The sequence below is a fragment of the Podarcis melisellensis genome, assembly GCF_964234715.1.
Source record: "Podarcis melisellensis genome assembly, chromosome: 3".
NCBI lineage: Eukaryota > Metazoa > Chordata > Lepidosauria > Squamata > Lacertidae > Podarcis > Podarcis melisellensis.
The window spans coordinates 110,056,472-110,074,775 of NC_138530.1; the positions used below are offsets into that span (position 1 = coordinate 110,056,472).

At 46.6% G+C, this 18,304-nt stretch overlaps 1 protein-coding gene across 2 annotated transcripts; it reads left to right on the top strand.

Annotated features, from left to right (window-relative positions):
• The first annotated feature begins 426 nt into the window (after positions 1-426).
• On the top strand, positions 427-10,779 carry LOC309367168 (kazal-type serine protease inhibitor domain-containing protein 1-like). 2 transcript variants are annotated; one of them, XM_081906539.1, is made up of 4 exons: positions 427-992; positions 8,596-8,770; positions 9,198-9,342; positions 10,629-10,779. In XM_081906539.1, exons 1-3 carry the CDS (start codon positions 533-535, stop codon positions 9,328-9,330), a joined length of 768 nt encoding a protein of 255 aa, XP_081762665.1. In that variant the 5' UTR covers positions 427-532; the 3' UTR covers positions 9,331-9,342; positions 10,629-10,779. The 2 variants fall into 2 exon arrangements, with proteins under 2 accessions (XP_081762665.1, XP_081762664.1); XM_081906538.1 differs by having other exon boundaries at positions 450-992; positions 8,596-8,756.
• Positions 10,780-18,304: the final 7,525 nt, after the last annotated feature.

The window sequence follows — 18,304 nt, forward strand, 5'->3', positions numbered from 1 at the left end:
GAGCAACAGATTTGATCAAAACCTGCCAGCGAGGGCAGAATTCTTTTTGGCTGAAGTTAAAGAAACAAACAAGTGCTGTGCATATCCTTGTTTGGTTTTCTATAACTTAACGTGTTTGCAATGCAGTTACTAATTTATGTCAATTTTTGCAGGGGGATTGAGATGTGGTTAAAGAAATGCACACAGCGACAATGTAAAAAACAGAGGTCAGGTTCACGAGTAAAGGAGAAGAGGGTTGTTGGTTTTTTCCCCATGTGGGGTAGCAGTAGCTGCATTCCAAAACTGTGCTAAAGAAACTTGACATTTAATCTTGACTGTTATTGATATGGGGAAGCTGTGATCCGGTGCTAATTTCTCTTTTAAAGCCTCTAGCGTTTGTTCCAGATTCATATTCCAAACCGAAAAGTGGAATGTGACTGTGACATGCTTTCTTTCGCTCTCTCTCTCCTCCTCCTCCTCCTCCTCCTCTTCTCCCCCTTTCTTCTGGCTTGCCTCCAAAAGGTCTTTGCTTCTTGTTGATGACATTCTCAAGATGAAACCCCTGGTGGCTACAGTTTTCCTGGTAGCCCTGATGCAACTTTCTCAGTCCTTCCCCACCTGGTACCACAGAGGATGGTTGAGACTGCTGAGGGAAGGGGACAGCTGTGGAATATGCAAGCTGGAACTCTGCCCCGTTCCTACAGCCTGCCAAGCAGGGACCGTGTTGGACTCATGCGGCTGCTGTCTCGAATGCGGGAATGTGGAGGGGCAGATCTGTGACTTGGACGAAGGCAGCCATTTTTACGGGCAATGTGGGGACAACCTGGAGTGCCGTTTGGATGTCCGTGACATCAAGTCTGGAGAAATCCCCGAGCCACAATGTGTCTGCAAGCTGCAGGAGACTGTATGTGGACCTGAAGGGAAGACCTATGAGAACATCTGCCAGTTCCATGAGGCTTATGCAGGAAAGGGGATAAATGAGAGCATAAAGCACAAAGGACCATGCAAATCGGGTAAGGAAAGGCAAAGCAGAGTCTAAAGTACGTATCTGAGGGAAGCTGAGATTTACTAATAGAGATATTTAGCAGCATAGTCTAGGGATGCAACAGAGGGGCTCGGAAATCACTCTTTTGGAGTTAAGCAGATGAGCAATTTGTTATCTTTTTGGAGTTTAGATGAGAAATCCTATGTGTGTTTATGCTAATGTGAGTCCCACAATGTTCAGTGGTGTTTACGTCCAGGTAAGGATATATGGGATTGCAGCCTGACAATGCAAGAAGTTAAACTTATTGACTTTATTGGGACTTAAAAGTAAAGGGTAAAGGGACCCCTGACCATTAGGTCCAGTCGTGACTGACTCTGGAGTTGCGGCGCTCATCTCGCTTTATTGGCCAAGGAGCCAGTGTACAGCTTCCGGGTCATGTGGCCAGCATGACTAAGCCGCTTCTGGCGAACCAGAGTAGTGCATAGAAACTCCGTTTACCTTCCCGCCGGAGCGGTACCTATTTATCTACTTGCACTTTGATGTGCTTTCGAACTGCTAGGTTGGCAGGAGCAGGGACTGAGCAACAGGAGCTCACCCCGTTGCGGGGATTCGAACCACCGACCTTCTGATCAGCAAGTCCTAGGCTCTGTGGTTTAACCCACAGTGCCATCTGCATCCCTTTTATTGGGACCTACTCAATTGTAGATTTGGGTTCCCTAACGACATAGGCACAAGTGTGATATTATGTGATCCTGGAATGAGAAAATATACTCCCTCTTGCATCCAGTTCCCCCCCTTATTGACATTTTATTAGATAAAGTTCCTCTTAAGGTAGCAAACAGTAACAACAAGGAGTCCTGTTCAAAGTGTGTCTTCTGAGGCTACAAAACATTGGATGCAGAGTTCCACAAAGCTTTTGTTAAAGCATGTAAACGTGTTCTGGACGTATCCTGTGAGATTAACATTGTAGAATTCACATGGGAATTGACAACCTGTTGATCAGAGGGGAGTGTGAAAATGTGAAGCTGAAGAACAGAATTTGCCTGCAGATTTGTAGGTGGGCCATAACAGAGTCCTTTTACCACTATCCATGAATGAAAGGCAGGACTGAAGACTATAGGAATATGGGTAAAAGTATAGAAAAAGATGCTCTTTATTTAATAGCTAAAAAAGTAATCAACCTAAAGCAGCTAGGTCCAATCTTAGTATATAAAGTTGAAATTAACAAGACAGCAACATTGATATGAAAGATCTAAATAACCACTGTATGTCAAAGTAGGAAGGTTCAAGCTGAAACAATATATAATGTTTAAAGTCTCAGATCCCCCAAATCCCTTACAGTCTTATGCAGATTTAAATAAATCACATGCAAGGTCATGTTTCTTTTTATACCAAAGAACAAACCTTTGCATGCAGCTTCACTGCATGTGAAAAACCCCAACGGAAAAGATAACCAAATGGAGAGATTAGTTCTTAGCCTCCTGGCAGCTTTATAGCCTGATGTGTAAATGATTCATTCTTCTGCAATTAGCATCATCGCTTTACAGGATTCCAAGAGATTTAGCACAGCCTTTGGAGTGAGGTCCAAATGGCACACAGTTCCGAAACAGAGCCAAGACGAATTTATGTAAGATTTTCCCATATGTGATTTTCTGCATTCTTCAAAGCATGCCAGTGATCTATAGCAGTCGCATGTGACACTGTGCGCACAGTGATAACTCCCAGGCACCCAGTTCATAGAAAGGCACCCGGGCGTATTGACTGGCAATGTCAGCGAAATGTTTCGGCAACGCTGGCATCGTCTGTGCCATGCTGCAGGCGCAGTGGTCAAGAGCTCTCCATACAAAAAGCACAGGGATCTCAGGCCAGCCTAGAGGTGACATAAATTGTGCCTGTAAAATGGTAGTATTGCACATGCAGTGAATTTTGACAGTGAATTGGCAACGCTTCGTATAATTTTACAGGCTCTTGCTGGGTTGAACTGATCTTCTCCTGTTCCTTGATCTGTGTCGGACAACGTTGTATGTATAGCGGAATACGGTTTTAGGATTCCATGGGCCAATAAAACAGAGAAACGTAGGGATAAATATCTGAAATATGTACATGTGTGTGTTTGAGCGTGGGCATGCGCATGCACAGAGGAATGTCGTCAGTTTATGTAATGCGAGAGTTTCAAAGGGAAAATAGATAGATCCCTGCAGTGACAGAGCACTGGGGTGGCACACGTGTCCTGTGCCCAGGGGTGGGGCCAGCCACACACGGGGTGGGGTGAGCCTGGGCAGGACACTCTGTGGGGCCTCTGAGGTGTCTGCCTGCCTCCTTCCACTCAGCCGCCCTACAGCTGAGGGAGAGGCGGTAGGCGGACAGTTTGGGGCAGCATGGAACCTGCGGGCGCCCAAGCCACTGTGTCACTCGCAGGAGAGATGCGTGGCTCGGGCGCGCTGCAGGCCCCGGTGTGCTGGTCCCGGGGGGAGGTTACCGTGAGGTGTGTTCAGAGACCGGCCGTGGGTCGAGGGTCTAGAGACTGTCCATCAAGGGCGAAGCAGGGTCCAAAGCGAGGACCCGGGCAAGGATGGGAACTCTGGAAGAACAGGTCTGGGTGCTGGCCGAAACAGGTTTCCAACGACGTTGCTCCCACAACCTGGAACCGGGATGACTGGCCTTTATCTTCTCTGAGGCCAGGGGCAGTCCCAGCCCACAGGTGACTCGCCTCTCCTGGCCGTAAGGCGAGCACTCCTCCTGGGAGAACCTAGTCCCCTCTGCCTCTCTGCCCTGAGCCTCTGCAGCTCAGGGGAGGCTGGAGGGTTACTGGACCCAGGGGTAGGCTCACCTTCCCCTGACAGGGCTGGGAGAGGTGCACCTGTAGGCAATGGGTCCTCAATCACCTTCGGAGCCAGATTGGATTCATCTGGTGTCTGCTCCTGAGGATCTGGCACAGGTGCAGGCGCTTCAGAATCAAGGCCTTGCCCCAGCTCAGCCAGCCCTGGAGGCGGGGACACCTGTGCAGGCTGGGATTCCTGTGGTTCAGCCTCTGAATCGGATTCCCAGGCCATCACACCCGGGGTGAGTGCTGCCTGGCATTTTGTCACCCCCACCTTAGTGGTGACACCCGGGGCGGCCCGCCCCCATCGCAGCCCCTTCCTACGCCCCTGGATACCTGTCCTCGGGGAGCTTCCGATCTAAAATAAGGGGTGGTCACATGTCACATTCAACTAGTTTGCAGTCTGTGAACATGTGCACACAAATAATTAAGCAACATGCTCTCATAAGTATTCACATGTAACATTCAACGGGGATGTGGGTGGCGCTGTGGGTTAAACCACAGAGCCTAGAGCTTGCCGATCAGAAGATCAGCAGTTCGAATCCCCGCGACGGGGTGAGCTCCTGTTCCTCGGTCCCTGCTCCTGCCAACCTAGCAGTATGAAAGCACCTCAAAGTGCAAGTAGATAAATAGGTACTGCTCTGGCAGGAAGGTAAACGGAGTTTCCATGCGCTGCTCTGGTTCGCCAGAAGAGGCTTAGTCATGCTGGCCACATGACCCGGAAGCTGTACGCCGGCTCCCTCGGCCAATAAAGCGAGATGAGCGACGCAACCCCAGAGTCGGTCACAACTGGACCTAATGGTCAGGGGTCCCTTTACCTTTACTGACATTCAACAAGCGTGGAGTTTGTGCGCCTGTGTATGCAAATCAACAAGTGCACAGTCACACAATTACTTGTACTTGTGTTGTGGGTAATTTATGAACAAGTCCATAAGTAACAGACAGTAGGGGAAATGGGTGGTAGACGAGGGCAGCGGGCAATGAATGTATGAAAAAACCATCATCTGTAGTTAAAACAGTTACAGTTGGTAATTGGGACTAAAGTCCTCATGCTTCCCATCTCTTCAATCTGTGCAAATATTAATACAGTATCTGCAATAGGTCTTACTTCCTAGGATCACTGCTGATTGATATGGCCTAGTTTGGAAGTAACCGACGTGGTACCTTCCAGGTGTTGTGGAATACAACTCCCATCATCCCTGAAGATTGGCCATGCAGGCTGGGCCTGATGGGAGTTCTAGTCCCAAACAACTGGAGGAAGCTACATAGGCTACTCACAGCCTAACTCGTGCCGCCCCAGGGTTCCACATTGTGACAAAGCCTGTGTGTGCAGAGCTATACAGATGTGGACTCTCCCTCTTCTGATGTTTACACACAATGCATGTGTGTAATGGATTCCCCCTCTTCCCTTTAATCGTGCAAACCTGCTTCATGCGTCTAATGCAAGGAGAGGGCTTTGCTGTTGAAGATTTTAAGAGGCAGTCAGTTTGACATTCCTAGAAGTCAGGTGACATAAGGGTTGTTCTGCTCTCCCCACTAGTGAGGAATTCCTGGGGCGGTGGTTCCGTGGCTTAGCCTTGATTTCCTCTGAAATGAGAGATCCATTGAGAGCACGGGTGGAAGCAAATGGCACTGCAGTTCTGCAAATATCACATCCGCTGCACCCACTTAAGATCTCTAGAGACAGAGGCACCCCTTCATCACCTAGGTGAAGAGAGCAGCACTTTTAGCTCTTTCTTAAAAGTCAAATCTGTTCCCTACTTTGTTCTCAATTTGGGGGGGGGATGTGCTTCTTCTTATTTGATGATGTGTTTAAGTGCATTCTCCCCTCTCAGCCAAGGAATGAGCAACCCAGTCAGATAGGTGGGGTAGTAGTAGTAGTAATAGTAGTAGTTATTGTTGTTGTTGATGGTGATTATCCTATGCCCTCTTACTTGACTGAAGCCCCATTCAACAATGGGGCTTCTGAGCAGAGAAAGACAGGATTTCAACAACAGATATGCTTTTCCAATTCTGCATCTTCAAAAGCCCCAATCTTTATTACAGTGGTTGCTCATTTAATGTGTTCAAAGGAAGACATTAAATCCACTCCCTCTAGTGGCTGTATGTATACGTGTGTATAGATATATCGCTATAGATATGACATACTATTTATTTATTTTTGAAAACCACATCGACGTCCTTCAAACAAATGACAAAAATTCTATGTGGGCAGTATTTCACAAATTTAATCTGAACGTGCAATGGAAAACTGCATTGTAATTACATTTTTAAAAGGTGCTCTCCCCCCGCACCCACCCAAAAGCATAATGACTTTAATAGCATGATCAAAATGAAAGTTATAAAACAGAATTTAGTGCCCAAATGAACTGGCAGCAACTCACATGGTTCACAGTTATAACTGTCCTTCATGCTGGGTTCAAAATTAACAGCTACCATTCGGAATAAAAGAGGTGTGTGTGGGGAAAATCCAAGCATTCTTGTAAGCAGATGGGGTGTTTGGCTTCACTGTGTGCAACAGTGGTAACAAGAACAAAAACAATGCTTAAAAATGCTTTTTTTAAAAATGCCAGTGTAGCAGTGGCTAGCTGCTGAGCTGCAATCCTGCACGCAGCAACCTGCTTTAATCTTGTGGAAGTCTATGGGATTTGAACTGCCTAAATCTACTCAGGACTGCAGTCTTCTTGGCCACAGGTGGGAGGGAAAATTCCGGGTTCAGTACTTGGGAAAGTCACTCTCCCTCTGCAAGAGGTTCTTGTGAGGATGAAATGCTTTTAGGAGTTGCTTAGAAAAGGACAATTATTTATTGTTCCCCATGCTGTGGGAACTGCACTTGCTGCAGATTGGCTCAAGGTCTGTTTGTTAACATTAAAATGCCCTGATCAGCTTGGGAGCAGGTTACTTGAACGACTGCTTCCCCCTATACCATCATATGAGGAAATTATACTCCTGGGATCACACCCTTCATAATATCATAGGATGCAGTCCCCAGAAAATGGTCATTTCCAGCTGTTGTCCCAACATGGTGGAAGGGTTTTCCCTGTGCCAGATATGAATCAGCAACCACCAGTTGCTTCAGACACCTTGAGATGACCAGATGTTTGCTGATCCATAAGCTAGGACCCTGACATGTTTGAATCCTCTGATTTTCTGTTTAATGCTTTTATGTGCTTTGTTATGTTGTTGTTGTTTAGTCGTTTAGTCGTGTCCGACTCTTCGTGACCCCCTGGACCAGAGCACACCAGGCACTCCTGTCTTCCACTGCCTCCCGCAGTTTGGTAAGACTCATGCTGGTAGCTTCGAGAACACTATCCAACCATCTCATCCTCTGTTGTCCCCTTCTCCTTGTGCCCTCCATCTTTCCCAACATCAGGGTCTTTTCCAGGGAGTCTTCTCTTCTCATGAGGTGGCCAAAGTCTTGGAGCCTCAGCTTCAGGATCTGTCCTTCCAGTGAGCACTCAGGGCTGATTTCCTTCAGAATGGATCGGTTTGATCTTCTTGCAGTCCATGGGACTCTCAAGAGTCTCCTCCAGCACCATAATTCAAAAGCATCAATTCTTTGGCGATCAGCCTTGTTTATGGTCCAGCTCTCACTTCCATACATCACTACTGGGAAAACCATAGCTTTAACTATACACACCTTTGTCCTTTGTGCTTTGGTATATTGGTGTTTAATTGGCCTTTGGTTGTGCTTTTGTACTTGTTTAAAGATTTTGTTGACATATTGTTTGTTTTTAGTCTTTACACTGCATTTTTTTTTTGAAATATTAAGCAGTTTTCATTCAGCCATTCATAGGGAAAGTTATTTCTCCAGCTCCTTCAGGACTAAAATCTATTAGTGGCTAACACTGGCTCTTATTAGGCCTAACAGATCAGCAATTTGACCCTGCCTTGATTTTGCAGAAGTGCAAACATGAGACCATTGTCGGTTACCACAGTTCCATCCATCACACATGTACTCCTAATTCTCATGGTGAGAGATGACACAGTCTACAAACAAACAACACAGCTGCAAACCCTGGTCTGAAAAAACAAAACACTGATACAATTCCCAAAACATTGTTGTTGTTTAGTCGTTTAGTCGTGTCCGACTCTTCGTGACCCCATGGACCAGAGCACGCCAGGCACTCCTCTCTCCCACTGCCTCCCGCAGTTTGGTCAAATTCATGTTAGTGGCTTCAAAAACACTGTACAACCATCTTGTCCTCTGTCGTCCCCTTCTCCTTGTGCCCTCCATCTTTCCCAACATCAGGGTTTTTTCCAGGGAGTCTTCTCTTCTTATGAGGTGGCCAAAGTATTGGAGCCTCAGCTTCAGGATCTGTCCTTCCAGTGAGCACTCAGGGCTGATTTCCTTCAGAATGGATAGGTTTGATCTTCTTGCATTCCATGGGACTCTCAAGAGTCTCCCCCAGCACCATAATTCAAAAGCATCCCAAAGCATGCACACAGGCAATTTTATGGCTGGTGACACTTTCTCCCCTCCTTCCTTTCACTCTTGGGACATGCTCACATGGAGATTTATGAAAAACAGCAAAGCTTTGTGACTTCACTAATGAGTTGTCAGGAGTTGCCAACCTGTGGGGTTATTGGGTGCATTGAGTGAGTGCTGTGGGCGCCAGTCACAAATTGGCTACTGTAGGGCGGTGGCATAACACACAATGCTTGTCATAAGAAAACCTCTTTGACTTGTTTGTTTGTTACAATCAAGCAGTGTATAAATTTTATGAAACAAGTAAATAAAATAAACAAATGAATAGAATTAGCCTGTGTTGTGAAAGCATGATGATGCTTTCAGTCGTGTCTCTTCCAGCTCCTGTTATTTCTTTGCCACCTCGAGACACCCAGAATTTCACAGGGAATGACGTCATCTTCGGTTGTGAGGTATCTGCATATCCCATGCCGCACCTTGAGTGGAAGAAGAAAGGAAACAAGATGTTTCTGCCAGGAGATGATGCTCATATTTCAATACAGGTATACAGTTTAAAGTAGGTAAGGCGATATAATTACCTTTTCTTTGTGGCAAACTTAGACACAGACCTCTCCCTACAACAAAATGGCGGCTGAAGAAGACATCTAGAATTCCTCACCTTTCAAGGCTGGGGGGAAAAAAAAGAGGATTGGTTTGGGAGCAGTGATTTTTAACTTGTTCATAAATGACTTGGAGTTTGGGATGAGCAAATTGTTCAGACTGGTTTTAAAAAAGCAAACCAACAACTTGCTTGTCCTCCTGCCATGTTGAGGAACACTGCAAAAGTAGTTGCTCCATACATGACAGTAGAACATATATAACGTTGCAATCAAAATCTCAATGATGTACATTTCACTGACGTCAGTGTAGTTTACATGGTGAAGACGTCATCCTATTTGTTATTTGACCTTCATTTGTTTGCTATTTGGCTTTCATTTTCTCAGGCAAGAGGGGGACCTCGGAAGTACAGTGTGTCTGGATGGTTACAAATTCAAGGGATCAAGAAATCAGATGAAGGTGTCTACATATGCCAAACAAAAAACAAATATGGGTTTGCCTATTCATCTGCAAGGCTGAAAGTTATTGATGGTAAATCACTGTATTATTATTATTATTAGTCCTTTTTCCATGACAGGGGTGGTTTACAGATAAAAATAAGAAAAACTAAAAACATAGAAAAAAACAATAATTAAGAAAAAAATTAACATTGATAGAAATGTATATCTATTAATAATATAACCAGCACGGCGCCAGCCCTTTTATTAAAAACAATCAGTTCCCAAAAAGCCTGCTGGCGGAAAGACACAAAAAGATCAAACTTTCGGTTGTGATTGCCTGATTCTGCTAATAGTAACCCAAATTGTTCATTTCAAACCGGTATGTTTTAGGTAGGGAATCTATGTTTCAGTGGACATAATGGCTTTTTGTAACCTTTGGTCAGTGGCATAAAATTAAGAAGTGGTGCTTCGCCGCAGGGTTTGGCAGCGCAACATTTGAAAACTGAACTCATATTTGAATGTAGTTGATGTCTTTCCAATGTCTGATTAACTCACAATATTTTTGTTTGAGGCGCAATTTTCGCTCTCCCATTTTCTCCCTATCCCCAAATATGAAGCGGCCCTAGGCTATTGGCCTGTGTAATGCAGTAGTGTCTGCTCTGACTGGCAGCTGCTCTCCAAAGTCTGAGCATAGCTGTCAACTTCCAGATTTGAAAATAAGGGACCAGCAGCCTCGAAAATAAGGGATCAGCAGCCAAAATAAGGGATTTTTCAGGCACAGGTATGTTCAACCTCTGAGCCCCTCCGAGCCAAAGGCAGAAAGCCCAGCCAGCAGCCAAACGAAGCCTCAAGTGGTTCCCACAGCGCAGCAACCCGGCAAAGGGGATGCAGCAAGGAAAACCACCGTCACCTCTCCGCTGGGAAGCGCTGAGCAAAGGCGAGTCCCCAGGCAACACGGCCGATTTGATCAGCACAGGGCATGCAAGCTCCACCCCCAGTCGTTCTTAGATTGCTTATTGGGTGAGCAACGCAGCCAAGCAACACAGTTGGAGCCTCCCTCCTCCCTGGCCGGCAGGAGGGAGGGAGGGAGAGGAGCTGCTTCCTTTGAAACCCGGGAAATTTAAGGGATATCATCAATAAGGGACAGCAGCGGGACATGGCGCTGGGATAAGGGACTTTCCCGCCAAATAAGGGACAGTTAACAGTTATGAGTCTTGAGGCACAGTCAGTCTGTTTCCCAGTCCTGCCACCTGAACTGAACCTGCCCAGGAATGAAACTGGGCCTCCTGCAGGCAAAAGAGGGCCCTATTCACTAACCTATGGCCACTCCCCAATCACAAGCTTAATTGTTAACACTATATATGCCTTATTCTGCAGACTCATCATTAACTTTCCAGAATATTCCTGGCAGCTGGAGCACAAGCGATGGCACAGATTATGGAGACGATTTTGATTCTGCTGAAGACGAGGAAGAGGCAGAATATGAATCTGGAGACTATGAAAAATGAAGCAAGTTTGGATCGTGTAAGGGGTTGTTATGTGCTGATGCTTTCAAGTTCCTCTGTTTCGCTTGTGTGATTTGCACTGTCCTGAAACCTCATATTATCACAACAAAAATGTGTATCAAATTCTAGAAATGATCACAGTGCCCTGAAGTATACATACCATTTCAATCACACTTTTCTAATTTTAAGCCTCCATTGTATTTATTATATTCAGAATCCTGCACACTGAGAAAAACCATAGTGGCAAAATATATAAACGTTGCACTTACCAAGATCCCTCTACAATTCCTTGTGTGAGATATAGCTCTCTGTCATACAGCTGTAGGGCAGGAAAGTAACATGAGGACTTCACAGTCACAGTAAGTTTTTGAAGACCGATGCCACCACATGATTGCTGTCCAGAGTGCAACAAGAGTGGGACAAAAATAACCTGGAACATTTGTGGGTTAAAAAGTTACAGGATTTCAGCAGGAAGTTACACAGATTGGAAGTGCAGTAGTGTGACTATTTTCATTGCCCTGATCACTGGTAGTTGCGTATTATTTAGTCCCCATGCAAAAGGGAAGAAAACTCTTTCCAAACCCAGTGGTACCAGCTGATTCAGAATTGCTGCCATTTTTATAAAGCAGTGACATGCTGCAGGGGTGAAAGGCAATCCTCTTCAAGCTTTTTTTTTCTGTCGGAGAAGCTGAAATATTCTGGGAATTCCCATTATATGCTGAAGGCCTGTAAACTGGCATTGTTAAAACTAGAATACCACATCTTTGTGGCATGGAAGTTAATCAAGCACAGTGGTCCCGTTGCAAGTGAATTTTGCTATGGTTTCAACAAACAATTTTCCATGTCTGAAGCATTCGTGTTTCATCTATCACAGTATGGATTTATTTCAAGGTCAGCTTCACATAAATAATTCAATCTAACATTTTAGGGTAATCTGCAGCACAAAACATTTGCCAAACTACAGATTGCTTATTTGCAAATAAATGTATTTAAGTCTAAGGACAACAATTAAATATTCATAAGCACATAATATATAAGGCAATACTGGTGATAAGTTCCTCTTTTTATACTCTAAGGACATCTCAGATCCATTATAAGGGTAAACCTCCTTTGGAGGTGTGAAGTTTTAGCTCACAAGCCTTTTGAATGCTGGAAAGTAGGACCTGGTCATACTAAAGCTGGTGACAAAATATCACAATTAGCACAATTAAATCCTCCTTTTACTTCCAAACGACTCCAATTGTTCAGAGCCTATCTAGGAGCAAGAGAAATCACTAGTTTGCCAGCAGGTTGACTCAGGAATTTCACCCCTCCAGTTTATCTCAGAAGCTGGCTGCCCAACTCTACTGCACTTTCCCCTCCCTTTCTTTCAGGATTAAAAGAGCACATTTGCTTGCTTGCTTTGGCATTAGAATGAAACGTGCCCTTTGGAGGCCTAGTTCTCACAGAAAGCACTAAAAAGAGGCAGGCAGGTAAAAACTTTCACAAATGCACTTTTCCCAGCAGTTTTGCAAATCTCTCAAAAAGGTTAGCCACATTTCTATGTTCCCACCTGATTCTAAAACTGCAAGCAATATCTGGTGTGAGTCTCTTGGACAATTGTTGTTCAGTACTTCCAGAGCAGCCCTCAGGCAGAGGCTCAAAGGTCTCAGTTTCAGCAAATCTCCTTCTCACTAACCATGTTCGGGCATTTGTTAATTGTAGCCTGGAGAGGCCATGGGGCCTGTCCCTTCTACATCTTCCTGCCTTGAGATCTCAGGGAGATTGAATGGCCGTTTGCCTGGCTGCAGTTTCAGTCCGCCCCACAACCAGGATCGCTGACTGTAGATACAATAAATGAGCTGTGATGGTTAAATCAGCACCAGGGATGTTCTGCTCCAGACTTCAGGTGGAAGAAAACTTTGGAGTGAATGTTCCTTCATGCAAAATAAATAAATAAAAATCAAATATATATATGGTGACGGGGGACCCGGCACAGAGACAACTAAATGTCAGGGAGAAGAATTTGAGTCTGGCTTCCTCCTAAGGAGTGGTTGTGCCAATTTGACTATTAATGTTCTAAGCCCACCACTAATAGTTGCAAGAAAGGCGGTGGTTAATATTGACTGAAGAAGGCTGGCCTTAGTTATGTAGGAACTGTAGGGTACTGGGCCCATCAAAGACATCACAACAGCCCCCATTACTGATTGTTTTGTTTTAATTTAAGTGTGTCACTGGCAGGACATGTGTGTTGCATACAGAAAGTTGAAGTTTCCATTCCGACTGTCCCAGCTAAGGCACTAGGTTATCTCACACATATTCCATATTCCCCCAAACTGAGCATTACTTAAGCCAGTGTGATGTTGCGGTTAGTCTAGGACCAGGAATCTTGAATTTTTCGGATACACCTGTGCACATCCGCATGAATTTGAAATTCTTTCTGTGTTCGGCTACCCGGAGCTTAAATACATGACCTTCTACACAACCTTCCACACACATGTATTTGGAGAGGTTCCCTAACTTGGCAGAAAGAGAAAGGACCTGAAATGCAGGACAAAACTGTTATCCATCTGCATTTTACATTCAAATACGGGACAATCCTGTATTATACATGACAGGTGACAACAGCACCAGATTGAACCATATGGAGGACCCTTAGGGCCTAGGCCAGTGTTTCCCAACCTTTTTTGGGCAAAGGCACACTTGTTTCATGAAAAAAATCTCGAGGCACACCACCATTACAGCCCCGTGACGTCAGCGCGCAGCGTCATGCCGGGAGGGACGCACGAAAGTGTAAGTTTCAATTTTTCCCCCTCCCCCTTGCCTTCCTTCTGTGCCAACCGCCAAAAAGCCAAGAAAAAAGCCAAGACTTTAGGGCAGCAGGTCGACACGGAAGAAGCTCCTACCTAAGGACAGGTGCGACGGCCGTGTCCTCTTCTGCCACACTTGGCAGCCCTGCCTCACGGTCGTGACTCCCACCCTGATTTCTCCCCGCAGGTCGAGCGGCACAGGCAGCCCAATGTGTCCAGCCCAGACACAAGCCCCGCTTCCCCACTCTAGATCCTGAATGCGACCAAGTGCTCTGGACTCCCGAGCAGGGTGGGAAAGAGGACTCGCATCTGGTAGCCTCCGGGCTCCTCGCCTGCTCGAGGGATGGCATTGCAGGCAAGCTGCCGGCCGTCGCCATCACCGCCCCCTCATGCGAGTGGACCTGCCCGGAGTGGTGGGCCGGGGGAGGCTCGCTCTCTGTGGGGATGTGGCCCGCACACGCGGCCCCGCTTCCTCCTGCCCAGGGCTGAGCTCCTTACCCGCGATCTCGGTCTCGCGCACGCGGATCCCACTTATTCCGAAGCTCGCGCCACTAGCCGGGGCTCTCACACCGTGCCAGGGTGAGGCGGCGTGGTTCACTGACGTCATCGCGGCTCGCCGCCGCCCTCGACTTCCCTGTTCCCTCCCCTCCCTCGGGTCGCCGTGGTTACCGAGGACTGCAAGCTGCTTGGGCGAGCGTGGGGCATTAAGTGGGAGAAGGAAAATTAAAATTAAAACTCGCCTGAAGGCCGCCTCTCCGGATATCTTTCGAATTTTTTAATTTTTCCCGCGGCACACCAGGCAACGTCTCGCGGCACACTAGTGTGCCGCGGAACACTGGTTGGGAAACACTGGCCTAGGCAGTCGCAATCTCAGAGGGCCCCTCACAAATTATCTCCTAATACGTTTTTGATTTTACCAGCCAAACCAAATCATTATTTTGAACCCCCAAAAGGCCTGTAGGTCGGCACCTATCTGCCTGTTTGGCAACCCCGAACCCTAGCTCCCTAGGGTCCAGAGACCTTGTTATGAAAGCGTGCCTTTTGCACACGTATCATAGGGGTCAGGGCTGTATTTAGGTTTGATGTGGCCCTAAGCCAGGGGTAGGCAACCTAAGGCCCGTGGGCCAAATGTGGCCCAATTGCCTTCTCAATCGGCCTGCAGACGGTCCGGGAATCAGCGTGTTTTTACATGAGTAGACTGTGTGCTTTTATTTCAAATGCATCTCTGGGTTATTTGCGGGGCATAGGAATTCGTTCATATTTCCCCCCCCCAAAATATAGTCCGGCCAACCACAAGGTCTGAGAGACGGTGGACAAAGGTTGCTGATCCCTGCCCGAAGCTATTGAAGGTATATGTCCAGCTGTCCTTTGTCAACAACAAATTGTCACTATTTTTTTCTGTTGAATACAGTGATACCTTGGGTTAAGTACTTAATTCGTTCTGGAGGTCTGATCTTAACCTGAAACTGTTCTGAACCTGAAGCACCACTTTAGCTAATGGGGCCTCCCGCTGCGCTGCAGGAGCACAATTTCTGTTCTCATCCTGAAGCAAAGTTCTTAACCTGAGGTACTATTTCTGGGTTAGCAGAGTCTGTAACCTGAAGCATCTGTAACCCGAGGTACCACTGTATATGCTTATGTGGTAATTGATGGACCTAATAGGCATCTAAAGCCATTTGCACATAACAAATAGGAGCCTACACAACACAAAACACTGCTGCCGGTTTTATTTTATTTCTTTATCTTACATTTTGGAAATGTACATCCATATTTTTTTCCTTTACATTTTGGGGGGCCCCCAAGAGAGTGGAGCCCTAAGCTATAGCTTGTTGAGCTTATATGTAAATCCACACTGATAGGGGGTCAACTCCCCCCCCCCAAAAAAATATATTTGAAGGGGCTGCCTCACCCCGCCCCCAGGTTGATGGACACTGCCATTCAAATGGCGCGCGTGTGCCGTGACACGTGACCCGTCCTGTGGGCGGGGCCTAACCTGCCCGCCTGTCATTCCGTTCAGGTCGGCGCCCTTGACACGCGTCGAGTTCAAACGAGGCCAGATAAGGGGAGGGGATTTAAAACACGCGCGGAAATACTTCAGAGGGCGGCGAGGGGCCTGGTCTCCCTCCTCCCTCCGCGGTGCTCCCCTCAAGCCCTTCCCCGCCTCCTCGCTCCGCCTCCTCCTCCGGCCCGGGCTGCCCTCCCGCCCCGCTGGAAGATGGCGCTGAGCGGCCAGGTCAGTGGGCGCCCCGGGCGGCGGCGGCGGCAGCGTCGAACCCGGAGCCTGGCCGTTGCGTGGCGGGGAGATGGCTCGTCCCCTCGGGGGGCGGGACTCGGGGGGCGGGTAGGCCGCCGGCCGAGCAGCCCCGGGGGGAAGGGGTGGGGGGCGGGCGGGAGAGGAAGGCTGCCCCACCGCCGCCGCACGTCCGTTGGGGATGCTGCGAGGAAGAGACGCCGAGGGGGGGGGGGACTGCAGGCATCGTGTGGGGCGGGGAAAGGTAAGGGGGGGGAAGGATGTCCTGACAGGATTTATATATGTACACACACACACACACACACACACACATGCCTTTCAAGCTAGAGGGATGTCAAATATATATCTATATCATCTATTTATATATATAACTGTAGTCACAGGTAGGTAGCCGTGTTGGTCTGCCCTAGTGGAAACAAAATCAGAAAAATTCCTTCCAGTAGCGCCTTAGAGACCAACTAAGTTTCTTATTGGTTATGAGCTTTTGTGTGCATCTGAAGAAGGGTGCGTGCACACGGAAGCTCACGCCAATAACCAGTGGCGTAGCGTGGGTTGTCGGCACCCGGGGCAAGGCAAGTAATTTGCGCCCCCTAACCCGTGGATTTGCGCCCCCTAACCTGTGGATTTGCGCCCCTAACCCCCAGATGTTGCGCCCGGTGCTGCCGGCGCCCCCTGCACCCCCCACGCTACGCCACTGCCAATAACAAACTTAGTTGGTCTCTAAGGCGCTATTGGAAGGATTTTGTTTGTTTGTTTTATATATAAGTGTGTGTCTTGGAAAGTTACATGTGCGTTTGTGCAACTGTTTCTGTGTGCCATGAAAGACAGGTGTGTGTATGTGTAATTATTTGTGTGTGTCTTGAAATACACCTATGTGTTTGTGTATAACCTGTGTGTGCCTTGAAAGACACATGTGTGTTTGGATATAACTCTTTCTTTGTGCCATGTATGCATGTATAACTCTGTGTGTGCGCGCCTTGAAAGGCACACACATGTATGCATGTACAGTGGTACCTCGGGTTAAGTACTTAATTCGTTCCGGAGGTCCGTACTTAACCTGAAACTGTTCTTAACCTGAAGCACCACTTTAGCTTATGGGGCTTCCTGCTGCTGCTGCGCTGCCAGAGCACGATTTCTGCTCTCATCCTGAAGCAAAGTTCTTAACCTGAAGCAATATTTCTGGGTTAACGGAGTCTGTAACCTGAAGCGTATGTAACCTGAAGCGTATGTAACCCAAGGTACCACTGGATAACTATTTGTATGTGTTAGGAAAGACACAAACGTGTATGCATGCATGCATGCAGAGAGCATGTGGCACCAAACTTGCAAAGTTATGCTATCTTCTTTATCCAGATCAAATTTAATATACAAATCCACCCCCACCTTTTTATATATTCTATTTCAAGCAGCAAACAAAACATTTATTTCTCAAAACTGTGAATTTCAAATTACACATAACACCAATGTATTTTAGTTACATAAGAACAATTGTTGCCTTCATGGACTTGTTTAACACTTGTTTAACAACACTTGCCCTTGTTTAACACTCCTAGATAATTGTTTGGTTTGGTCTTTCTTTTCTCTGTTTCTGATACTCTGTTACAGCTGTTTTTCTTGTTTTATATCCATTGGAAAAAATAAACAAACTCCCACCAGATTATCTCTTACAACTTTAAGTCATGTCTGAAATCTATTCACCACACATTGGGATTATCTGCGTAAAGCATTAAAGCCAAGCTCGACATCAGTTTTTAACCTTTAAATCTCTAAAAAGTCGGGTCTGGGGTATTTTAGGGAATGTATTTTCCTGTGTTATCTCACCCCTGAGAAGTGAGATAAGTGTGAATTCCATTGTCAAGGGTGGCTTGATTGGCATCTACTGATAATGGTTGTGACTCCTTTTCTGTACAAAAGGGAAGTTTGCCTGATCTATGTGCTTGACTCTTGAGCAAAGCAAGAGGGAGGTGGGTGAATCCTCAGTGAAATTATAGCCAAATCCAGAGCCCTGACAGTTTTTGGGAAGTGTGTATGTGTTGGGTGGTGGTATGCCTGCCCTAGACTCCCCTTGTTGGGGGAATAGGTAGGCTTTAGATCCTGTTGATATGAAGCTTCTCTCAATGTGTCACCATGAAGAGTGAGGTCTGCAATATCAGCTGCCCTTAGAAGAGCAGTTAATGCTCAGTCTGCTGAAGCTTTTGAACTCCGGTTGTGTACTTCTGATATCATCTCCTGGCTGGCTTTAATTATTTGATTGGTATTGTTTGTATTGAATCTGTTGTTTGAATTTTGCCCCTATGCTACCTTGGATTGAAAGGTGGCTTACAAATACTCGTGATGATTTCTTTCTGTCCATTAGAGGTACGAGGTATATAACACAACTTGAAGTTTGTATTTGCATCATGACTGCACTCATGCAAACAATGAGGGGACATATTGGGGCCTATAGTTAATGCACATCTGAGTTTGCGGAAGGTAGAGAAAAAGTTGGTGAAACACCCTTTTGGCTGG

What these genes read in the sequence shown, in the direction of transcription:
- LOC309367168 (XM_081906538.1), top strand. Translation starts at nt 533, where the DNA reads ATGAAACCCCTGGTGGCTACAGTTTTCCTGGTAGCCCTGATGCAACTT. An exon ending in CAAAGGACCATGCAAATCGG is followed by an intron (nt 993 to 8,595) that starts GTAAGGAAAGGC and finishes TGTCTCTTCCAG; the next exon opens with CTCCTGTTATTTCTTTGCCA. An exon ending in AAGGCTGAAAGTTATTGATG is followed by an intron (nt 9,343 to 10,628) that starts GTAAATCACTGT and finishes CTTATTCTGCAG; the next exon opens with ACTCATCATTAACTTTCCAG.